Source organism: Vespula vulgaris, chromosome 2 (assembly GCF_905475345.1).
Source record: "Vespula vulgaris chromosome 2, iyVesVulg1.1, whole genome shotgun sequence".
Lineage (NCBI taxonomy): Eukaryota > Metazoa > Arthropoda > Insecta > Hymenoptera > Vespidae > Vespula > Vespula vulgaris.
In genome coordinates, this window is record NC_066587.1 from 6,250,869 (window position 1) to 6,277,699 (window position 26,831).

The 26,831-nt window shown below is 32.7% G+C and overlaps 2 protein-coding genes across 7 annotated transcripts in view; one reads left to right on the forward strand and one right to left on the reverse strand.

Annotated features, from left to right (window-relative positions):
* Window positions 1-26,831, forward strand: part of LOC127061477 (N-alpha-acetyltransferase 15, NatA auxiliary subunit) — a 39,250-nt gene that overhangs the window by 3,470 nt on the left and 8,949 nt on the right. The gene's annotated exons all lie outside the window — the stretch shown is intronic.
* On the reverse strand, window positions 21-16,841 carry LOC127061476 (uncharacterized). Of its 3 annotated transcripts, XM_050988383.1 has the most exons (3): window positions 16,552-16,841; window positions 16,080-16,256; window positions 21-3,603 (listed from the first exon to the last, which is right to left on the reverse strand). In XM_050988383.1, exon 3 carries the CDS (start codon window positions 3,601-3,603, stop codon window positions 418-420), a length of 3,186 nt encoding a protein of 1,061 aa, XP_050844340.1. In that variant the 5' UTR covers window positions 16,080-16,256; window positions 16,552-16,841; the 3' UTR covers window positions 21-417. The 3 variants fall into 3 exon arrangements, with proteins under 3 accessions (XP_050844340.1, XP_050844342.1, XP_050844341.1); XM_050988385.1 differs by lacking the exon at window positions 16,080-16,256; XM_050988384.1 differs by lacking the exons at window positions 16,080-16,256; window positions 16,552-16,841 and adding an exon at window positions 5,355-5,578.

Genomic DNA, 26,831 nt, shown 5'->3' on the forward strand with positions numbered 1-26,831 from the left:
TAATAATAGTATAAAGGAAATACGATGTGTCCCGCAATTTATTTATCGTAACGTACGTATACAACGGTGTACGTGTATAAATATACATTGCAATCACAGACAATGCGCAAGTACATTTCGGTCAATCGCTCGGCGTTCTATGTACTTAGCTTCGCACGGGGAATAGCATCTCGTTAATCCGTGTCAATAATAATGGAAGGAAATGGTTAACTAGATTGCATAACTTAGAGGTTTTAATGGCTAATAACTACCTTAACTTATACATGCTGATATTTACAGAAACATAATAAATATTCCGAACGTTTCGATCGCACATTTATGACACGCATCTTCTCGGCACTCGTAACATTCTAATACATATGGCATCGGACAACTGCCTAATTGAATTTTTTAACTAAGAATTAAGAGAAGCGCTTATTATACGTCGCCAGGATTTCTTCTACGTCGTAAAAGCTTCGGACCTCTTGGTTTTGGATAGTAATAACCACCATTACCACCACCACCACCACCACCACCACCATCGTCATCATCGATGTCACTACTATCACCATTATCTCCTCCTCCATTTTGTTCTTGCCTGATTGCTTGAGGCGTAAGGAAATAAAAATGGCCACCGTCGCCTGGTAATCTATAAGCAAAGTACGCACTACTCTTGTCGGTATTAACAGGACCTTGATTAGAAATAGAAATAGGATGAATAAATTCGGCATCGGGATTGATCGGTGGCCTTGGATTACGATAATTAACGAGTGTGTCATCCTTAAGAGAAATCGTCGGTCGTTGTTGCACATAAGGTTGTCCACGTTCCTTTGGATCGAATACTTCAACAAATTCGCTATCTGGATTGATGGGTGGTAAAGGTCGACGATAGTTAACGCGTGTGTCACTTTCTAGATTCGGTGGTGGTGCATCGTGGTCGTAATATACCTGATCTCTATAAGTAATCTCCGGTGGTACGTTATAATTATTTGATACATATCTATTAACATCGTAATTGGGTCTCTCCGTAACGTGACTGGCCTTGTTGTAAATCGGCGTGGTACTTGGTGTCTCCTTTCCATTAATTTTCTTACCAAATATCGTAAAATATTCTTTCGTAACGTCGTCCAAAAGTCTTTCTTCTTGTCGTGTGAAGTATGCGTGTTGAGGATTGGGAGTAACGTTTAACGTTGGCCGACCAGTCGTGGAAGGATAAATGGGACCTTGAATTTTGTAAGGTACGTTATTCGGTCGATCGGTGTCATAATCGTATCGCTGATTGTTAGATTTAACTGTCTGATAATCGTACGTGACTCGTTCGTTTTGTTGTCTGTAATAAGGTCGTTGACCCTGACCTCTCTTCGAGTAATCAGCTATTTCGAAACTGTATTGATAAATAGGCTTAGATATTGTATCTTGTCTGTTACCAAGTTGTACTCGTTCCTCAGATTCTTGGTAATACCTAGAAGATTTCGGTGTAGTGTAATAGGATCGTTGTATCGTTACAGGCGGACGAGCTGTTATCGTTTGATAATAGATAGGAGCCTGATCCGCGAATAATCCTTCTCCTTGATCTCTGTTCAATGTTGTATCATATTTCGTCGATGTAGACGAGTCTTCGGAACCTCTATATTGAAATACTTGGGGATTATCAACAAGGGTATCTATCAGTTTGACGTTGTAATCTCTCGAAGTGTCTTTCGGTGGATGAGTTTCAACGCTGTAGTACGGTTTCTCGTCTCTTGGTTGTTGAGAAAGTGGCTCGACTTTGTAATACGGAGATTCCGTAGTAGTTTGGTAATAAACTGGTGCCGATTCTACGGTGCTAGCGACGTTACCATCGTTCGATTCCTCGTAAAAGTAATAAGACGCTCTGTTCGGTAATTGTACAGGTTGATCGGTCGTTATAACGTTCTTGATAGCAGCTGGTGTCACTTCCACGGATTCATCGACGGGTGTAGGAGGTGTCGTTGAAGCATAATAATTCACTACTGGAAGAGATTTGCCATTGGTCGATCTGGGCCACGTTTGAAGCTTGTCCTCTGTGTTCGGTGTTTCGGTCATTCCGTTTCCAACCAATGAATTAACGCCGTAATATTTAGTGTTTCTTAAAGTAGATTGTATTTCCGGTGTAACAGTGGTAACTTCCGCGTAAGGTACGGTGCTCGGGCGAATCCTTGTAACGGGTGTTCCCGTTAAATTCTTTAACATCGGTGGAATGTAAATTCTTGTACGTGGCAATTGCGTTGTACTTATTTTTGGCACGATCGTCGTACTTTCCCATTGTTTCCTCGTTGTAAGCTTTCTCGGTGGAAGATAGGTCGGTCTTGATTTTGGCAGCATCGAGGTACTTGGACGTTTAGTGTATTTCTTCGTCGTAGTTTTCTTTTCCTCGAGAGGTGAGAAGAAGTCTGGTGGTGGTGGTAAAATGATACCAGGTACTAAAGGACCTGGTGGCACTGCCGTGGTATTATCTTGGGGGTAATAAAAGCTATATGGTGGTGGATAGTATATCGATTGATCTTCGTCGTCGTAATCGGAACGATTGCTCGGTGGTGGTACGAATACGGCACCAGGCGGTATGGCGTGATAGAAGATCGGTGGTTCCTCGGATTTGATATTTTTCCCGTCGTCGTTTGGAACGATTGATCCTTGAACGTCATCCGCCGTAGAATTAGCAGGATAATCGAAATCTGGTACGACGATGGTACCGTTCGAAGTTATAGTAAAGAACGGTCCATCTCCCGGTAAAATACCTTTCCCATAAAAAGGATCCATGGTTCGATCCAACGTAGCATTCTCGATCTCTGTACTACCATTGACTCCAATAATCTGTATCGGTCCTCCATCCTTAAGCTGTACCGGAAAGGGTGGTGGTACTTTCGGTTTAGACGGTATTTTCACCTGTCTTTTAGGTGCTTGATAATCATCGATCGGTGGCCATTTTTGTTTGTTCTTATCCGACGAATAAATCGGTCGATTGGTTGGACTCCGTCCCGGAAAATTACCGCCCTTTAATACCAACAAATGATTTTCCGCCAACCAAATTTCGTCCTCGTCGAGACCACCGAGATTTTCAATGTTGTCCTTTGGAACCTCGGGATTATCGAGATAACTTATGATACCCGGTCGTCTCGGATTTTCCTCTTCGTAAATTTCATTTTGTATCAGACCGTACTTGCCCTCCTTGACCTGCTGAGACAACGTCTTCCTTTCGTCGTCATCATCGCTACGAAGCGAACTTCTCGTTTCTTTACCGTTACCAGCCGACGACGCTAACATATCCTCATCACCTTTCTCATCTCGTCGTTTTTTCCACCTGTCATCTCTCAAATGGCCTCCGATCAGTCTATGAGACACTTTCCTTCCTGTTTCCGAGCTAATCTCATTGCTTTTACTGCTCGTTACTGACTTGTTGAAAACTCGAACGTCCGGTATATCAGTAGATCGTTCTCCTCGATCGGACGATACTTCAACGACTCCTACGTGTCTCCTTTCCCTATTACCAACAGCAATATCGATCTTTTCTTCTCTCGTCTTCGTCGATTGGACGATCGTCACGCATGCCGTTAATAACGCTAGAATCACCACCAATTCTCCCTGAAAGTTTGCCTTGCGAGTCATCTGAAATTAAAATATACGGTTTCGTTTAATAATATACCGACTTTGACTATTAAACTTATTTCTAACTTACTTTCTACGCTTCCTCTCTTTAGAAATAAATTCTATTTTATCAATTTTTTTTTTTCACGTACGATAAAATGCTAAATCTTAATTTCTTTCCTTTTTTTTTCTTTTTTTCTTTGTTTAGTCTTTTTTTACGAGGGGTAAGGGAAAAAGAAACGAAACGTAACGAAAAACTGGATCACGTGTTTCCCAAACAAGAAATATCGCGAATAACATTAACACATATTCTCACGCTAATAAATCTTTACGTAATAACATTATTTGCATTTAATTTTTTTCCCAAAAATTTTTCATTCTCGCGTTTCCACGTCGTTAGGATCTCAATACGTGTTTCGCTAATTAATTAACTAATTCCTAACGATATTAGAATCCCCAACTATGTAGAACGATGTAGTCTCGCTTCGATGCGATCGCGAAAGTCTTTCGTTTTCGATGAGAAAAAGAAGAGAGAGAGAAAGATACGAAACGATCGATCGACGGTATTTTTACTTTTTTATTTTTTTATTTTTTTTTGAATTTCACGAATTCTCTAATGATTTTCTTTTGCAAATCGATCTCTAATTCGATTTACAATTGTAAGGATATAGGAAACAGCGTGAGCGTTTTGCCACGCCTTTCGCTTGTGAGCAATCGGTGAACGTTCGTTCGTTCATTCGTTCGTTCGTTCTTTCTTTCTTTCTTTCTTTCTTTCTTTCTTTCGTTTCGTCTCGTTTCTTAGTCGACAAATGTTCACGGGTCAACGGCGTAGTCGAGCAACTTCTGAACGTAATGACTTCAGAGAGCGAATAACGAAGCTAATCGACTAGTGCACGATTCCACGTTTTCTCCGCTTGCATTATCGTCTAAACTGCACCATCCATTATGATAGATAAACAAGTCACGATATTCTAAATATATATATATATATATGTTTATATATATATGTATATATATTTATATATATATATATATATATATGGACATTTAAACATATATTATATGGACCATTTTCGTTGATCTAACGGAAGTAATGTACGCAATCGCGTTTCACATATCTCTAACGATTTTTTTCTTAACACTCTCCCTCTCTCTTTCTTTCTTGCAAGCACACACACACACACATACACACACATATATATATACATCACGTATACGAGTTTCTATCTAAGACGGAACTAACAAACGTTCTATTGAACACGGAACTTCTTCTCTTCGCGAACTTTTGTTTGAGAAAATTATTTTTAGGGTGATACATCATCTCTAATGAACAAAATTATAAACGATTTCTCTCTTCGAGTATGTAATCAATATCAATCAGAAGTTACAAAAAAGAAGAAGAAGAAATAACGATCCTTTATAAAGATTTCTTGCATGCGTTCGCAGATCGTAGCGATTTAACTGTCATCCGATGTAATGTACTTCCTTCACAGATACGGAAGTTTTAACAACGAACGAGAAAGAAAGAAAAAGAAAGAGAGAGAGAAATAAAGCGGTTTCTCCGTGTGAATGACCTTTTTTTCTTCTTTTTCTTTTTTCCTTTTAACACGTAATTTGATTTTGATATTCAAAGGAAAAAATTCGACTTCTTACGTTCGTTCACCGTTTTTTTTTTTTTTTTTTTTTTTTTTTTTTTTGTATTGTTTCTTTGATCTTGTTTGATCTCGATCACTTTTTAAATCACTCCGACCTTCGAAACTCTTCGAAATTACCGTTGATTAACGGAGATTAAAATCCCTTGGGTTTCGTTGGTTCTCTTTCGTCGTCTCCCTTCGACTTCGATTCTCGAATTCGAGATCGAACGAGGAAAGACGCGGTGCGAGCGTTCGCACCGACATGATACACGTGACTGGCACAATTTTCATCGCCTTTCTCAGAGTGCACCGGCAGTCCGCCAAGGACGTACGGAAAGGTGGAGCCATTTCCAAGCGTACAGCCACTGCACCGAGAAATAGACTTCTCCTATGTTCATGTGTCTATGCGTGAATGTATCTAAGTATATGCATATATGTATGTATGTATGTATGTATGTTTGTGTTTCTATTTTGTATGTATGTACGTTTATATATATGTATACTGTACGTACGTATGTACGTTTATATATATATATATATATATATATATATATATATATATATATGTATACTATACGTACGTACGTACGTATGTATGTATGATGTATGTATGTATGTATGTATGTATGTATGTATGTATGTATGTATGTATGTATGTATGTATGTATGTATGTATGTATGTATACCAGTTTGAAAGGAGGAAGTTCTTCGTCGCAAGTCTACGTACTCTCGATTGACGATGGTTCTCATCGATTATCTCTCCTATCGTTCCCTTCCATCGAGATTTTAATCTCAGCGAGCTTCTCGTAAAGTATTGAAAGCGCGGAGAGATCGATGTCAAGATGAATGAATGGAATGTTCTTCATTGTTTGATCGGATGAACAAAATTAAGTAGTTGTACGTTTTGATTCACGTTGATATTAATAAATATCAAAAGTTGTATGTCGGATTGTTGATGACAAAATTATGAATATTTGTTTATGAATTGATATTATAAAAAAGTATTATTTTATAATCGGGATTGATAATTTTATTTTCGTTAACTATTGCGTGTTACATATCATAAATTATATATCGTATATGATAGTATTACTATTTTTAAAAATGATCTTTTTTGAAATATCTTTTTCTTTCTTTCTTTTTTTTTCATATTTAGTATTTCTCTACGATATATTTGATGTGTGTGTGTATTATATGATATTATGCGTTTTTATTGTAACACTATCAGATATATGATAATATCTCTACCATTAAAAATGATATGTGTATGTTTGTGTAAATATGTCATTTTTTACAATAGAAACTTTCTTTTTTACTCGTATATAAACATATATACTATATATATATATAGTAAAAAGAAAGTTAGTACCGTCATCTGATCGATAAGCATTCTTTTTGCTATCGTCCGACAATTTTTTATCGTCATGCGAGAGCGAGATTTTGCGGTCTCTTATAGAAACATTAGATCGATCTCTCACTTAACTTCGATCGAACGAGTCGGAAACGACTCTTGCACGGAAGTGACGCAATAATATGTTTCTATGATTCACCGATATTTCAAGATCCTACGATCCTACGATAAAAAAAGGAGGTAAAATACATATATACATACATACATACTTAATATATATATATCAAGAGGTAAAAGTTAGAACGGAATCGATGTGAGATCGACACTATATATTCGTCGATCTCTCTTAATAATACTGATGATTCTGGAAACGTGCTTTCTACACTTTTTCTTTTTTTTTTTTCATTTTCTTTTATAATATTCTTTCTTCTTTCGTTTCTCGTCGTCGTATTAACGTGAAAATGCTACGTCGGCCGTAACGTCGGTATGGTTATTCCACTTGCCGTATCCGCACACAAGGACGACGTAAATCCCTCCGACGTAAGACCTCCGGATCTACCGTTATTCAATTGACTTTACGGCTTTGACTACTTTCCTTTTTGTTTCGCATCGTGATCCCCTTCCTCGGATTAACATTTAATTTCTTTCAGTAACGTCGCATTATTATCGAATAATTCTACGTATATTCTCGAAATATTCATTTACAATTACTCCGTAATTTCTCCTTTTCTTTTTTTCATTACCTCTCTTATTAACACGTTCACTGCCAAAGATAATTTGATCTATATCCGTATTTTTAACATTTTTCATACGTTCTTTAGGAAATATTGAATTCTGAACAAAATTCAATATCGTATTTGTTATATAAATTAAAAAAGAAGAAAGAAAAGAAAAATACATTTTAATCTTATTATATCTCATGCGATTAAAATCGTATAAATAGAAGATAGATATCTAACCGAAGTTAAATCAAATCACTTGTGATCTACGTTGCACTGAAAGACAAAAAAAAACTTAATGATACGAATGAATTATATCTCTTATATACTACGATATTTGTCATACACCACGTTTGAAATTTTCCAAACGAAACGACGAACTTAGATGTTATAGAAATTAAATTAAATCAGCTGTGATTCACGTGGCAATTAAACAAACGAATAAACGAATAATTATACTTCTTACGTATTACAATATTAATAGTTATATATTAGATATTGAATCTTTATTATGTCTGATAATAAAAAATTATATTGAAATGAAATCAAATCAAATCAGAGATGATCCACGTAACGGTAAAGATGTTCATTAAAAAAATCTCTACAAGATAAACGATGTTTTTATAGACAACGAACACGTATACGCGTGTAACGCGTCTCTAAATACGTAGAACGTAAAGAAGAAAGTCAATACGAGGATGGAAAGATAATCGTGATGGTAAATGATCCCATCAGACTTTAACCATCATAGATAGGAGAACCTCCTAGATGATCCATATTAGTCTGACACCTGATAGTTATGTTCTACGTGATATCATGTATTAATGAATCGCCTGGAGGTTAGACAGGAGTTGATTGTAGATCGTTTTACCGTGTGCTCAACAACTGTTCGGTTAGTATCGATTTTTGTAGGTGTGCCTAAGTGCTTTCTTTTCTCTCTCTTTCTCATTCTTTCTCTCTCAGTCTCTCTTACTTTTCGATCGATCTCAAATAAAAAGTTGTCTCTTTAAATTTCGTTGAACCAATCCATTGAAATATCGAGCTCGATTTATCGGTGACTTTATAAAACTAGGAAACGAGTTAACCGACTACAATCTTTTTTAGAATGCAATTCTCTCTGTATATGTGTATATGTGTTTGTGTATTTGTGTATATAGGGTGTTCCATTTGAAATTTCGCACGCAATTGTTTCTCAAACTATAGGTCCTTTCGACAAATTTTTCAAATGAAACGTTTCGATAAAGAAAGCAGCTTATGACGAGCATTGATCTTTTCTAGGACGTACTTCTGAGATTTCAAAGTGACCTTTGTCTTTTTATAACTATTGTTTTTATTTAGACACACGTGTAACCCATTCAGAGACGAATTCGTACTACCTAAATAAATCTAAATAACCTAATAACCTAATAACCTAATTAATATAATTAAAATGACTCTCTTAAAAAGCATATCGTTCGGTATATATAAAAAAAAAATTACATACATAGACAAAAATCATTTTAATATCATGGAAACACTCATAGAAGATTTGTAACCACCGTAAACATGGTAGGTTAATTTTAATCGAAAAATTTCTTTTCAAATCTTATTACAATTTTTGGAAAGAACTATGTACGAAACTTCAAATAGGACACCCTATATATCTTTCTCTTTTCTCTACGTTCTGGTACTCTTGATATTGTATAATGTTACCTATTCGACGCTACACTTTCGCCGAGTAAGCGAGCTTAACGATACTCAACGATTCTCCCCGTTCACCGTTCAGCAGAAAATACACGTCCTATATCCTTTGTGTATTACTTTTTATAAGACGTTCGACTAACAATCGTTCGATTCTGCACGTATATACCTACGTAGAAATATGAACTTTCGAAATTTCGTCTCTCATAAAAAGAAAAGTTCGTATTTCGTTCGTCTTAAAAATCTGTTTATCATGGCCGCGATAAGGTGAGAGATGAACCATCAAAGAGAAGTATAAAGGCCATTCTTATTTCTTTTTCTTTCTTTTTTTTTTCCCCCTTTTTTTTAAAGAAGCATTCAAGCTATTGCAATATATATACATATATATATATATATATATATATATATATATTCTCTCTCTTTTTTAGCACAAAAATAACGTGACCTCAAAAAATAATTTTGCGACGTTTATTTGCGTGTCCTTTTATTTTTCACCCAAGCAAGAAATCCTTCCCAATGAGAAATCCTTCGTGGTCATCGTTGAGTTGATTCGCAGAGGTGGAACACCTTGGCATTGACCGGCTTGCTTCGTCGAGGCAACTCGTGCAAGAGTTGGAGTTCTTGCATAATTCTTGCTCGTCTCTCGTTCATCCCGATGCCTCTCTCGTGTTACCGCATTTGCCGGTTCTTTTCGTCCTTCTTCGTCCTTCGTCGTCCTCTTTCTCTTTCTTCTCTTTTCTCGATCCTTTTCAGTATGCATATATATATATATATATATGTATGTATGTATGTATGTGTGTGTGTATATATATGTATGTATGTACATCGTATTACCAGTCGCGCTTTCCTTAACTGCCATTGCTCCTTCGACTTTTTCTACTCTCCTTGCTAATGTGTGAAACAAGTTACATCTCTGGTTACCAATTAACGCCAACGTTAAGTAATCCTGAACACTTTTTTTAACCCGTTCATTACGATGACACAACTTTATTTATTTATTTATTTTTCTTTTTATTATTATTATTATTATTATTATTACTTATTACTTATTAGTGTGATAAACATTCTACTCAAGTTTCTTCTTCTTCTTCCTCTTCTTTTTATTTTTATTTTGTTTTCCTTTTTCTTTTCTTTTCTTTTTTTTTTTTCTTTCTTTTTTTTCCGTGTCTAAATAAAGAATTAATGATAAACGAACGTTAATGTTAACATATTGTCAAGTAGAATATTATAATTTGTATTTGACAAATATTTATCTTGGAATGTGAACTAAATTGATTTGGTGACGAAAATATAAAAGTTAGAGAAAAATATATGTATATTTTTTTCTAAATTCTTATGTTTATATATGTATATATACGTGCGTAGCTTTTTTTTAATGGTCGTATGATGTCATAAAAGGTTTATATAGTTTTCTTTTATAGAAATTTGATACTTCATTCGTTGTATAAAAAAGAATATATGTATGTGCATATATATATATATTTTTTTTTTTAAAGATCGTTTATGACATCGCGAATGTTTAACACGTACGAAATTAATTTCACGATTTTTCACTTCGTCAGCAAAGCTATTGAAGACAAACGCGAAATCGAATTGATTGGCATCCGATACCGGTTTATAAACGCTTTTTGTCGTTTAACGAACCAACCATAAAGACAACGTAACGTACACACAAGGTTAATGGTCCAATTTTGTCCAAGCGATCATCGTTAAATTTCATTTTTCTTCTTTTTTTACAAATTTATTATCGAAAATAATGTATTTTGACTATCATACCATATTCGATAAAATCCCGAAATCAAAATCAATTACGTTTTCGAAGCGTTGATTGTCCTCGCTTGAAAAACAACAAGAAGAAGAAACTGCAAAAATTTGTAGGAAAAAAATCTAGTTTTTTATTTCGTGATAAGATTCTCTCGCGTGTATATGGTTGACGACTGTGAATGACCTCTCGCAGACCTTCGTGATAGAAACGTTTGTTAAATAAATAAACGTGACCAAGTTAATTTCATCTCGTGTCAACACGTTGGTCATTTTTCCATTCGTTGTTTATCATCGTACGTTTACCTTCGAGAATTAAAAAAAAGAAAAGAAAAAACAAAGATTCTAATCGAAACGCTCGAACGACGACAAACTCGTTTCCTTTTTGTATTCGTTTATTTTTTATATTTATCTATGTTAATCACTCTGTGAAAGTGGTTTACATCAACGATTTGGAAAAATAATATTTATTCGATTAATTCTACCTTTTTTTCACTCTCTTTTTTTCCTATCCATTTTTTTTTCTTTTATTTATAATATTCTTTTTTTTCCTTTTTCCTTTTTGATTAAATCATACATTTTACGTTTTACGTAAATTACGGGAGTTTCCATTTTGAGCCTCTCTCGGATATAATGTCAAGATATTACAAATTTCCTAACGAATATAATTTTATTCTAGCTTAATGAATCACCATTTGAGTATCCAACCGGTATTATCAATTCTGATACATCGATACTTTTATCCGCATTCTCGAAACATTTCTTTCTTTTTTATTTTTTTTTTCATTCTTTTTTTTTTCTTTTTTTTTCGTACGTATATACGCTACCACGTAGCTTTCCACACTATCGAATTCTTCAAATTCTCATTATTCTCTCATAACTCATTGTTCTTTGGCACTTTGTGCAGTACAACACGTCCAGTTCACGAAGAAGACTCTCTAGAATGCAATTCGCTTGCGTGCTCATTGAAAAGAAAAGCGAGCCCTTGCGGAAGTCGAAGGTCGTGCCAAGGCTCCTTCGATGTTTTTTTCTTCCCTTTTTTCTATTTTTTTTTTTTTTTTCTTGTCCCTCCTGTCTTTCCTTTCAACGTCGATATTTCGCATTTGGAATTTTATTCGTGATTCTTCGAAGGCGATTACGTCGAAGAAATTCTTTGATTTCTCTCTCTCTCTCTCTCTCTCTCTATCTCTCTCTCTCTCTTTTCTTTTTTTTTTTAACTCGTTGGAATAATCTTATAATCACGTTGTTATGGAAATTATTATTTTAGGCAAATACGTCCCGTGAGATTCTTTGATTTTTTTTGTTTTTGTTTTTTCAACTCGTTGGAATTATTTTATAATCATGTTGTTATGGAAATTATTATTTTAGGCAAATACGTTCCCTGAGATTCTTTGATTTTTTTTTGTTTTTGTTTTTTCAACTCGTTGGAATTATTTTATAATCACGTTGTTATGGAAATTATTATTTTAGACGAATACGCCGACGAGACTCATTGACTTTCTGTTTTTGTCACTCATTTTGGAATAACGTTATAATCATATGTAGTTATAAGAATGATAATTTTCAGTGAATACTTCCATAAAATTCTATGATTTTTTTTTTTTCTTTTTTATTTTCTTAATTGATTGAAATAATTTTAGAATCACGTTATTATGAAAATTATAATTTTATATTAAAAATTATAATATTGGTCTATGACGAGATTGATTTTTTTTTTTTAACTCATCGGAATTATTTTCCACGAGTAAGCCAATGAAACTCATCGTTTTTCTAATTCTTTTTTCAACTCATAATCGCGCGATTGTAAAAATGATCATTTTTATTCGAAATAATTAATAACGATTATTATAGAATGAATAGTGAATCACAAAATGATTCTTTGATATATTTTCAGACGTTTTGACTCTCGAATACGTTTCTTAATAATGTAAGGAAAGAGAATACAAGAGAAAAAAAGAACTATACAAGTTAGTTACAGGTGAAACGTGACGCAACCTTTCGTTTTATCCACTTTTCTAACACGAGCGTTTCGAGTTGCACGCAACTAGAATCACTGTCGCGAAAGAAATTCCATGTTCCATTTTCTACGATAAAATTCTTCTCGTGTACGATTTTATGCAACTAACGTACATATATGTATATATATAGACACTTGAATCGAATGAAAATGATAGATAGATAGATAGATGAATGGTTACTAATAGAGAAGATATTCACGAAATTATACATTTTAACTCTTTTCTTTTTCCCTCTTTTTTCTTTTCTTTTTTTTTCTTTCTTTATCCTTTTTTCTTTCCTTAACGAAAGTTCAAGGTTGTCTAAGCCAGATATCATTCATCCGACGGATCATTTTCTAAAGAAATCACGTGAATCAATGAATCGATTTAACAAAGTCGATAAATCTCGATGACTGTTGCAATGAAATACCAATCGTTACGTACATAGCATTTGAATTTCTCCGAAAGTTTGTCATTATTTTCTATCCTATGAACATGATCGAAGTTGATACGCACACATACATACATACATACATATATACGTACGTACGTACGTACGTATATATGTATATATACGTTCGATATCAATCTTCTTACGGCTGATAGAATCGAAAAGTTATCATTATCCATCTTGCCAAACAGGACACACGTATTACTTTCTCCAGGTTGAACTATTATTTCTTTTTGTTCCTTCGGTAAACGTTATTACGTAATTTGATAAGCGGTTGTGGTTCCGTTATAATTTGGAGGAGTTGTAATTCTACATTCGCGACAACGTAATCGTTTGTATTATATATTATAGTTTGATTTTGCGTATCTGTTCTGACACAACATTACACGTATGTATGTGTTTGTGTATTTGTGTAGGTGAGTGTGTGTGTATGCGTACGGATTAATCGTCTGTTTTCGTAGGTCATTCTCGTTATCTTATTGTAAACTTGTTCAGTCATTGCCGATCAACCTTTAAGATAATAATAAGCATAGTAATAAATAAGATTCGAAAAGGATAGATCAGTTCGAGGAATCAAGATTTTCATAATCTTCAGGTCAAGAATATTTCAAGTATAATCAGTGTTATACTATTTATAGAACATATTATTATTCTTTGTAGAAGATCCTTTTCTCGATAAAAAATATATTTGACTCATCGGTGAGAGGAATTTTCGAAGAATTTGATGCCGAAGTAAAGGAGAATTTAGATCGATGAAATATTTTGAAATGTTTAACATCGTTTTATAATGTTATTATGAATAGTATAATTGATATAGAAGAGATAGATTTTTATAGATTATAGGATGTTCGTTCGACAAGTAAATAGAAGCTATATATATATGTATATAAAAGCATTATTATATTCGATCGATATCGTTATTACGAAGACGTATTGCACGATATAGTTCTATTATGTCCATGAACGATGTGAAAATAGAACGTTATTAATAAATTAAAGATTCTTGCCTGATGAGTGAATTTTCTACAAGGGCTCTCATTTTCCAGATTATTAAATGTATATATATATATATCGTATCTGTTCCATTAACTCATAAGATCAATTTGCATTGTTATTGAAATAATTTTGCGGTTAATTGGTGTTAACCGTCCCCTTATTGTTTTTCATTCGGATATGTAGATAACTATCGTGTATAATACTTCGTTACATAAAGATGAATATACGTAATACGTATACGTGACATAACAATTTACGTCTATTATTCATGAATAATGCGAACTCTTTTTCGTCAATCATCAAAAGATTTCTTTATTGAAGTTAAAAGGACAAAATATTAATCATTGAATGTTTCAAACAATTGCGTCTAAATTAACAGGCATTGATCAACAGATCGATTTTCTATCAAAAGGATAAAAACTTATTTTTCTTTTCTTTTCTTTTCTTTTTTTTTTCGTTTACGATTAACATCCATCTTATTAGAAAGTACGGATAATCGTAATCTATTTCAAATATCTTGAACGATATTAAAAAATTAAAATCTTGACAAAAATTAATTGACATTCAAACCAGTAGATAACAAATAGATATTTATATAGAAAATTCTCATTTCCTCGTGTTCGTTCGTATCAAGCGAGAAGAAAATATTAATCGTATTAGAAACGAACTTAGAAATGATTATTTTAGAATATCGCGAACGCTTTTACCGCTTCGAGGCACAATCAGTAAGTTCGATTAAGATTAGGTTGAAAATGATCATCTATATCAAACATGGATACGATAAATACATACATATATAATTTGATATGAGCAAGTTTCTAATTACATATATTGGTTGGATATAGAATATATACGTGTATATATGGAAAGCGCATGCCGCATGTGCCTCGGCACGCGCGAATCAACGATCAAGAAAATAAGAGGGGTGATGTGGGGGGTGAAGTAGGTGTGGGAGGGGAGGTAGGGGAGGGGGCCGATCTTTTCGATGGTGCAGCTATGTCGAAGTGAAAGTATGACACGTTTCTTCGTAAACCAAACGCGACTCATATCTATCGGTGACAAAACGTATATATTTACGCACGTAAATATATATATGTGTGTATGTGCATATATATATTTATATATATATATATATATACATATTCAAGAACGATCGAATAAATATCGTTTTATCGTCGTTGTCGTCGTTCGAAACACATTTAACGCGCCGGAAATCCTAACTTTCGCAAGTACTTAACTATAACCAGACCGGATATACTAAGTCTAAGCCTCGAGATACCAAAGAGAGAAGATCATTCTCGTGGCAGGATGTGAAAATAGTTATATTTATTTATCCGTTAAACTCTCTCTCTATTTCTATTTCTCTTTCTTTTTCTCTTTCTCTTTCCCCCATCTTCTCCTTATTTACATGTCTATCGAATGCTACGATCATTTCATTTATCAATGTAATTAGATAGTGTATATACATCTATATATATATATATATATATATATATATATATATATGTAAGATAAGAAAATCAATTTTATGGTCGATCCAATTAAACGCAAATAAAAAACAAATCTCTTATACGAACGAAAGAGAGAAAAAATGATATGAAATAAAATGAAACGAAACGAAACGAAATGAAAATTTATATTTAACGTTTCGAGTAAAAGTATAGGTATCATGATGAAAGAAAAAGAGAAGAATATATATATATGGATATATGGAAAAATATATGGATAATGGAAAAACCATCAAAGAGAAGAAGGATCCTATATCATCGTGATTATTAAGCGAGTGAGCACGTGTTCTACGAGCCACCTGTATACGATGGGACGTATGAATCATCACATCTTTTTCATTCAGCCTGACGACTTTCGAGGAAGCGTTGAAAATATTGTATTTGTGGGAAAATAACTCACGATTTTTATGAAGTATTCACTCTATCTCTCTCTCTCTTTCTCTCTCTCTCTTTTCTTTTTTTCACACTCTATTTTTCTCTTTCTCTATCTTTATCTCTTTTTTTCTCTCTCTATATATCTTCTTCTTCTTCCTCCTTCTCCTCTTCTTTACGGATGATTTCAACACTTGTCAGTTCACTGATTAATCAGATACAATTATCACGATTAAAGAATCACGCATTTTCTCGTCTCTCTCTCTCTCTCTCTCTCTCTCGCTCATTTATTTTCACTCTTTTTCTCTCTTTCTCTCTCTCATTATTTATAATGCATTCATTAATTAAAAAAAAAAGAATAATTAATAAAAAATTTTTATCGAGATATCTTGTTCGAAATAGAATAAAATAGTGATAAAGGGAAAGAAAGCAGAGATACAATGAAAGAGAAAAAAGAGAGAGAGAAAGAGAGAGGAAAAAGGAGAAAGAGATGCACCGACACTGCACTTGAGACGACGTTGCACGAGCGAGTAGTCAAGAGTAGCGCTCGATCGGTGATCTTTATATCGTTGGATCTTCCTTGGCCCGGCGCCAGTGTCCTCGTCGTTGTCTTCTTCGTCCTCGTCTTCGTCTTCGTCTACGTTTTCGTCTTAGTCTTAGTCTTAGTTTTAGTTTCAGTTTTAGTTTTAGTTTTAGTTTTCGTCTTAGTCTTGGTCTTGTCACGTTGAATTTGTTCGCGAGAAGGAACAGACACACACCGTTATGTGTCGCGCGTGCAACTGCCGCGCAAAACCCTCCTGTTATTCCGCTTATGCTCCTCTCTCACCCTTCCCAACATTCTCTGTCCCTCTCCAACGAACCTTCTACGACGTCATTGAAACGTAATCGCCCACAGGAAAAGCTACTTGTTTGTGTTTCCCCCCTCTTTGCTCCTACCACTCCTCCCTTTCCCTCCCTCTACCTCTCTCCAAGATCTATTTCTATGAAACTTCTTAATAATCGAATTTATCAAATCGGAAATACATATTTCTATTAATACAAATTTTTTCTATGTATAATACGAATATAATTGAATTTTACGAGTAAAATTGAAAGTTTACGTCATGAGGGGGGAAGTATAATTATTATTAATCTAATTAATATTATCGATTTGACGCTTTTCAAAGTACACTTTATTCTTTATATTACATTTTAATTTTGCTTTATTTTCTAATAATAAATTTATAGGACTATGAAATAATTATCAGTTAATATTATTCTAATTATTGTATTTTCGGCAATTTTAATGGAATCCTTTTTTATTTTTATTTGATAAGTGTGAACGAGAACGATTTTAATATTACGACAACAATTACATTGGTCATTTTTATATAAATTTTAATATTTAACTTTCTAATGACAAATAAACAATAGTAATTCTCAGCCAATATTACTCTAATAATTATATTTTTATATTATTAATATAATAGTTATACAATATATAATTATGTTATACTCTATACTAATTGTTCTATATAAGACATCTATAATCCGTCATTTTGACAGTATTAAAATATAAAATATTAAACGATCGGTGTTATCTGTCGATTTTTTCTTTTTTTTTTTTTAACTTTTCGTAAATGATTACGTGTCTCTCTCTTTCTCTCAGCTCGAACGATTAAAATATTCGAATAATTTAATTCCAAAGTTATCGGTCGAATTATAAGCACGTTCCGCGATAATGTGCGATATATTATATACGTGATATTCTTTGTTAATTATATTCCATTTGCCTTAATTTTTATTCGTTAATTATTTTCTTCGGGACTTTCTGCATCTTGATAGACAAGGTTAAAATATCGAAAATCGTTAAAGAACGAGATATATATTTCGATCACATTTTTATTACTTATGAAATGAATTCGTTCGTTGATTGGCACTTCGATACATTTATAGATCCATATATTTATCATTTAAATTGGTATATGAATATCTGATCTCATAAATAATTCCGTCAATCGAAAATAATGATTTATTTACTTTTCTTTTTTTTTCTTTCTTTTCCTTTTTTTAAAGAACCTTAGCCTTCATTGGTTGTGCATTTACGATTGTCTGAACATATTTAAATTAATACATCGTTTATTATAATATTTCATTCGCAAAGATATCATTTGTAAATATTACAAAAACGTGGAAAATAAAAAAGAAAAAAAATTCGATCGTGACGCGAAAAATCTGTTTCACTTTTCTCCGAGTTTCGCGTTCTGTATGCTTGACACGAAACCCTAGTTGTTTTTCCTGTACAGAGAGTTATATGTACATATATATATATATATATATATATTTACATATATACCATATATATGAAAGGGTTTTGCCGATAGGGAAGAAAGATTTTGCACGTATTGTACATATGTATGTATGTATAAATAATCATCCACGAGTACTGCGCAAAAGTCTTTCCTTATGCATCTCACGTGCTTTAAACACGGACGAAAGTTTTGGCCCACTTTCCGAATCGAATCGAACTTCACGAAATTTCTTATTTTACGTTACGTTGTATATATTTATTTATACGTAATCATTTTATGTATATATATATATATATATATATATATATATCAATTTTGATATATAAAAGTTTATTATTATATTATTTATATTATTGTTATTATTATTACTATTATTACTATTATTATTACATGTATGTATATACATAATATATATTTTATATTATGTCATGTACATATTTTATTATTACATTATATATATTACATATATAACGTAACAAATCAATATAAATATTTATTTATTTATTTATTTATTATGTACATATTAAATAAAGTTATTCTCGCTATGTTATAAGTATGTATTATATAAATATGTAATATTTTTTTATAAAAGAAAAGAAAAGGAAACGTCTCTGTTATCCTTTTAATTAATCATTACTACATATATGTACATAATTAGACTTTTAAATAAACTCGGTACACTCATTAAGCATATAATAATTTCAATGTGAATTGCTTTTATGCACAAGCAAACATATATCAATTATACATACAGAATTGCCATAAAGATTATTGAAACGCTTCGAAAAAATATCTGACATTGTATCCGCTTCTCCGCGATAATGAAAATGAAAATTTTATTCCTTTTTTCTTTCTTTTTTTTTTCTTCATTTATCTTCTTCGTAGTTTCATTGCTGAACTCCCACAACACCATCAATTGCGAAATCTTTCGGAGAGGAGACCCTGACAAAAAAGCAGAAAGTTTCTTAGCAGTTTTCGACAAATAACTATAATCATCCTACGCTCGCATACCAACTCTAATCTCGTAATTTTCTTCTTCTTTTCGTTTCATTTAGTTTTCTTTTTCTTTTCCTTTTTTTTTTCATTTCCATTTTTTGTTACTCCCATCTTTTTTCTTTTCTTTTTTTGTTTTTGGTCAACGTCATGCACGTGCTTTCAATCACAAATGGTCATTTACGTATTCCACGAGTGTAATCGCTTTTTTTTTTTTTTCTTTTATTTTTTTCATTCTTTATTCGAATTCTTGCACTGTTACGTTCGAACGTCTTCCAAATGTTACAATTAACACATTGTTGCTCGATCACGAACATACTCGTATTTGCATACATATAAAACTTACGTAATTATTTAAAGTATAAAATTGTGTAAGGATGATTATTATAATATTGTTCATTGTGTCGGATAGCGTTCGTTTAATTTTAATATATTATCGATTTTCCGATATTCTTAACATTTCAATAACGACTTGACAATTTATTTATGAACATACAATAATTCGATGAAACGTATTACATCATCAACGTATATTAATAATCGATTCTTTCTATATCAAATAATTTCCTAAATAAATCGAAACGACGATATCTATTTTCTTCCGTTCTTTTTTTCTAATTTTTTTTTAGAATATTACAGTTGAATGAAAACGTAATAAAACAAAAAGTCTACAAACAATCGATATTATTCGATATAGGATAGTAACATGCGTTGACATTTCACGAGCGTCTTATGGAAGAACAGTTCGCGTTAATTTATATTCACGTGGCACGCCCTGACCACTAAGATACTCGCGGGTTGACATTTTACATTATATACCAAATGTACATGGTATATCTTACCAGTAAAAAAAAAGAAGAAAACGAAAAAAAAACAAAACAAAACAAAAAGTACAAGAAAAAAATACTATTCTCTTAAGCGTTACCGAGCAAAAATGTGAACAATGAGAGGGCCCACTCGATGAACAAAGAGAGAGAGAGAGAGAAAGAGAGAACACGTCCTCTCTCTCTAATCGAATTCCCTCAAAGCTTACGTATCGTACAAATTTCTCTGCAGACGATTTAAAGGAGAAATTAAAAAATGCGAAAAAGAAAAGAAAAAAAAGAAAAAGGAACAGATGATAAAAAATAGAACGACACCTACAACATTCGACGTAGGTGTCCGTCTAAAAAAGAAATACATTTTTCGATCGATAGCTTGGACACTTCGAAGAAAAAAAAAAGAGAGGAAGAGAGAGAGAAGAAAAAAGATTATACAAGTAGAACGATTTATCTTCGATCATGGTACGACGACCTTACGACCTTCAAACGACACATCCTCAATGCATCCACCAGATGCTACCAAATTAGGACAGACTCCTCGACTCTCTCGGAAATTTGCGGTCCGTGTCCGATCTTAGCACGTTCGACGGCATTCCTTCTTTCTTTCTCTCTCTCTTTTATCTCTCTATCCATCTTTTTCTTACTCCAATGACGTCGTGAATCCCAATCATCATATTCTCGGACTATGACGGCATCGGTCGAACACGAAGTATCTCCGTGATGACGTATATACAAGTTCGTCCTGATGTGTAGGATCGACAGAGGAAAAATTTTGTTTCAAATCAGGATTCTCTTTCTCTCTCGTAACAATGTAACGCGTTTTTCCCACAAACCCTCTGACTCATATCACCAAAGAAAAGAATCAGAAAGAGAGAAACAAAACAGAGAGGAGACGAGAGAGAGAGAAGCAAGGACGAAAGATGAAGCTTTGAGTTCATCCGGATTTCCAAGAACGGTCACCTTGTCAGGAATCCTCGTTCTTCTCTCTCATAGAGAGTTAACGTAAAAATTATTACTACTACTACTACTACTACTACTACTACTACTACTACTACTACTACTACTACTACTACTACTACTACTACTACTACTACTGTTACTACTGCTACTACTACTATTACTGATGCTACTATCATTATATATCTTTGCCTCTATACTCGTGAGAACATGACTCATTCGTTCGACGAATAGAGGATCCAATCTTCGAGACGAGATTTATCAAGGTCGTCCCTGTCGTCCTTCGTTAAGTTACCTCTTTTAGTTAGCGCCAGTCGTCTGAATTATTCCCACATGCTATTCGCCATTTTCGAATATCTTCGAATCATTTATCAAGTTTTTCTACAGGATATTAATCAAAAATCGAAAGCACGGTTAGTTTTAATCGGTTGATAATAATATTCTCGAATTAAGATTGTTTTCAAACTACCTCAATTAAGGTCGCACAGACACGCTATAATTATTTGTTTTTATTTATTTTCATTACTATTCAATCTTAGATATTTAAAATTTAGAAAATCAATGTTTTCGTCATTTATTATATTACTTATAATATTTTCGAATTAAGTTTCTAAATGACTTTAAGATCATTATGTCAAAAATAATTATTTTTGTTTCTATATGTTAATTTTAGAACATCTAATTTTAGATATTTAAAATCTAGGAAATAACTATTTGGAAATAATTCGTAAAAATATTGTAGAATTTAATTTTAATATATCATCGGTTATAATTAGGATCAATATTTAATATAACGACTTGTTATATGTTAGCTTTATTAATATTTAATTTGAGATATTTGAAGTTCTTTATTTAACAGGCATCCTTTATATGATTATACATATATATACACATAATATATACAGATACATGTTTAGAACATCGCATCTCAGGAAACAGTATTTCGACTCGGTCTATGAAACATGTTTTTGAACGACTCATAGAGCATGAAAATTAATTGTCTTGTCACACAGACGAACGGATATACGTAAGATCGAATCTGTCACTTTTTTACGATCTTTACGTGCTATACTTAGTTTGGATATGTACGCATCATACACACATACACAGAAAGAGAGAGAAAGAGAGAGATGCAATTACAGAAATCCGGGTAATTAAAGAGATACAACTCAATCGCGCGCTCATCCGGATTTGGATTCGACGTAATCAGACGTTTCTGAATGGAAAATATGTGTATGTGTGTGTTCAGACATACATACGTATATACGTGGACGGATATCCGGGTAATAAAGGGGACTAGACATGTAAAAAAAAAGAAAAAGAACAGAGAATCGTATCGAGATATCAAAAATCACGATGAAATCAAGAAGAAAAACAAGAAAAAGACGAAGAAGATTGGAATGTGGAAGAAGAGATATGTTGATCCTGTCTATCTCGTGACATTTAAAACTTAGCAAGCCGAATGTGGATTTACAATCCGACATTTCGAGCATCTCAAAATGGATGGACTCGGGACCGGTCAACAAGTAGTTTTATTTTTTTTCTTTGTTTCTTTTTCCTTTTTCTTAAATTTTTTTAACTTTTAATTTTTTATTTTGGAAAGATACATTTTCGAATCTCTTTGATGGTATTTCGAACATCCTTAGGAGACGTATCGAACGATAAAAATTTGTAAATATTTCATTTTTCTTTTTTTTTTTTTTTTCCCAAATAACAGACATGAAACTTCCATTATATTATACAAGTCAAACATATGACTTCATTTCCCTTTTCCTTTTTTTTTTTTTCTTTTTTATTATCTTTTTTTCTAACGTTATTATATACCATAGCGAGAAGGCAGTTTCTCCTGCTCGTTAACGAGACAAACGGCACCTCTTGGGAACTAGGTCGACTCGCTCGATTTCAAGATCACGTCGACAAAGGTTGCACTTTACAAGCGAGAGACACAGGTGTCATGGCCTCTTCATAGTTGTTGACGTTGTTTCATCTTCTCCCATTGTAAAAAAAGCTATTCTTTTTCCTAATGATTCTTCTCTAACGATTTAATTTCTATAATCGTATACCAGTTAAAATGATTTATTTATAAATCAAATATAAATCAAATGATATTTATAAATCAAATATGAGTCATAATCAAGAAAATGCATTATTGTCGTGAAAAGTTTTAATTTATAGTACAAACAAATTAATCCAACACTAAATACGATATGCGACCCATAAATCTAATTTTTGAATAATGAAAATGAAGGAGGACACTTTCTGTATCTAATGTAGGTTAATAGCATGTTGTAGTTTTTTTTTTTCTTTCTTTCTTTTTTTTTGTGAATCAAATCTATTTACAATAATAATGCATTTTTATTAACAGACTTATAAGTCATCCTGTACATATACTACGAAAAGTGTTAGCATTTCAATAGCAGCAGCAGTAGCAGCAAGTAGCTCGAAATCTTTTCACTTTCGTGCTCTCTTCATCTTCATTTGTTCATTTAAAAACTTGGAAAGTCTATTCCCACGTGAGAAAAATTGTTGAGAGTAACGCATTTGAAAAGGACAATGATTCATTCCTTCACAATGGACTTCATGTATTATCCGAGTAATTTTTGGTGCGTTTATCCGAGCAAAGGTGAACTTTCTAATCGCGATTAGACTTGGAAAGAATGAACTTCTTTGTTCTTTTATAGTTTAAAAGGAAAAATTGTGAGAGAACTTCGATCTTTGTTCTTCTTCTTTTCTTTTTTCTTTCTTTTTTATTTTTTGCTCTTTTTTTTTTTCTTTTTTTTTTAAGTTTCTTTTAAGAAGGTTGATACCACGAACAACACGTTCGATGGTCCGACACGATCAAAACTTTCTTACCCGTCCGATTTTCCCTTTCGCTCGTAGAATTAGAAATTCGTGGCGAAGCTCTGTCGATCGTTCGCTCGCGTTCTCCATACACGTCATTAAGAATTCCGTTTCGGTGCGTTGCCAGTATTTTTACACGAGCAATGACCTTCCGCGGGCAGAATAGTCTACGGCGAAAGTGTCATCGTCGTCGACGGTGCATGTCACACCGGGTTATATGTATATAAACGCGCACACATTCGTCACTTTCCCTCCGATTCGTCGCGAATTCGAAGCGAATTTCGTTTTCTCTCTTTTTGCGAAATTTTTTTTTTCCCCTTTTTCTTTTTTCTTCTCTTTATTTCTTTATTTATTTATTTATTTTTTTTTCTTGTTAATCAAAAATCTCTTCAAATTTCTCCGGACCGTATTCGAAGAGTAATTAAATGAAGTAAAATATGAAATAATTTCCTTTAAACTTAACATCTCTTTTTGTTCCTAGTCTATGAAAGGAAAATGAATTAAATCTTTTTTCTATTTTCTTTTCTTTTCTTTTTTTTTTTTGTATCGGGTGTATCAGAGCAACGATATCGAAACAAATTTCATTTTCTCTTCCTCTCTCTCTCTCTCTCTCTCTCTCTCTCTCTCTTTCTCTCTCTCTCTCTCTCTTTCTATGAAATTATGTTATAAGCAAATCCCTTCAAATTTCTCCCTTCCATATTCATGAAAGAAATGAAAGAGAGTAAAATGTAAAATAATTTCCACATAGCTTTAACATTTCTTCCTGTTCTTGCTTCATGAAGCGAAAATAAATTAGTTTCTTCTTTTTTTTCTGTCTTTCTTTTTTTCTCAGTCTCACTCTCTCTTTTTTCTTTTTTTCTTGACAATATCAAGAGTATAGTACCATCTGGCAAGTGATGGTGATATTCGATCTCGTAACGTGAGGGTTGAGAGGATGAGAGGGTGTGAAGGAGAGAGAGGGGAGGATGAGGAAGAGGGAGAAAGAAGGTTCGTACGAGTTCTTAGGTTGCGTAATAATTCTCTCCTTTCTTGTGTGTTTCTCGCGCAAACGGGAAACGACAGAAGGCATGTGCAGCCTCGCGTTAAAGCTTTCGAGGGAAACGCGAGCCATTCTAATATCCGTATTTGGGAGAGGGCAAGATCGAACCTAACTTATGTATAACTTGTTCGCACTTCTCTTTCTATAAACTTCCATTTTCACGGTAGGGATCAGTAATGATCGACTTACAATAGAAATGTTTCGCTTAAGAAATTTTATTGCGAGTATTATCTAATTAGAAATCACATGTGTGTGTGTGTGTGTGTGTGTATGTGTAATGTAGTGTACAATATATAGGTTGATTATAGAAGATGTAGTGTACAATAATACAGGTTGATTTATAGGGAAAAAAAATTATATATTAAGAAATGTTTCATAATTCCATGTATGAAATATTTGAAGAGCATGAAATGAAATGCACGACTTCCGGTTCGACCGGAAGTTCTATCGTTTTTAGCTTTTCTTATGGAACATCCTTTCTTCGGGTTGGGCGTTTTATTTCGTACAGTATTTGATTATTAAAATATTATATGAAATTATTATTTCGTAAAATATTTGACACATTAAATCTTAATATATTTCTTTTCTATTGTTCCTAACAAACGAGATAGTCAACTGATATTCAATATTATTTATAATCAACTTGTATATATAACTTGTAAGATTATTTGTATGTACTGAGTTGTGTCAACAAAAAGTTCGTGTCGTTTCTTCACTCACACATAAAATACAGAGGGTGTTTCGTTTAATTCGTAAAAAAATAATTTTGCGCGATATTTGCCCTACGTATAAAAAAAAAATTTACGATATTTGTGTTAGAAAAAAGAAAAAAGAACAAATTATAGGTTCAATTCCTCGCAAAATAATTCAACAAGCTTGCAAATTAAAAGAAACACCCTGTATATATTAAATTATATCAGTACATATATTACGATAACAAAAAATAACGTATTAACTCATGTTTATCATATAGGTATTTGATTAGATTTTTATAATCTTTCTTTTTTTTCTTTTTTTTTTCTTTTTTTTTTTAATTTAGTGATTTATTTCAATGCTGTGATGTGATTCATTGAAAATGGAAGACAATCGGCACGAACTTTCTGGACAACCTAATACAATGAAAGTCTACTAGAAAGGTTCATTTCTCTTTCTCTTTCTCTCTCTCTCTTTCTCTCTCTCTCTTTCTCTTTCTTTCTTTATCTATCTTTATTTTTTTTTCTTTTTCTTTTTTTTTATTCTGACATGAGAAGTTAACATTCCAATGGCGTCGTGTATTCGCTAGATCTTACGATGTAAGGCCTTTCCATTCGTAGATGGAAGGCCCACGTTGATTCTCCGTCTACGCTCCCTTTCTTATTTCTCTTTACGGGCCACGCCCTAACTATCTTGCCCAGCCGAACGTTCATGCACCCTTCACCGACCGAGAATACCGATATACTTACATACATATATATGTACATACATACGTATATATAATATATAGTAAATCGAGTTCGTAAATATACGAAACCTGATCGAGATTCTTTTAACTATCTCATTTATCGATCATTCTGAAATTTTTCTTTATTTAATTTTATTATTGTTGTTGTTGTTATTTTATTTCATTATTTAAATGAATAATATTTATATAAATAATATTTATAAGTAAACGTTATTAATGGATTAATAAATCGATGATTAATAGATCGATGATTTATTGATTTTATTTATATATTAATCAATATGATCGATGTGATCCAACTGATCAATAATTATATTAATAATATATATATATATATATATATATATATATATATATATAATCATTATATATTAATCATGTATAAATAATTCGTATA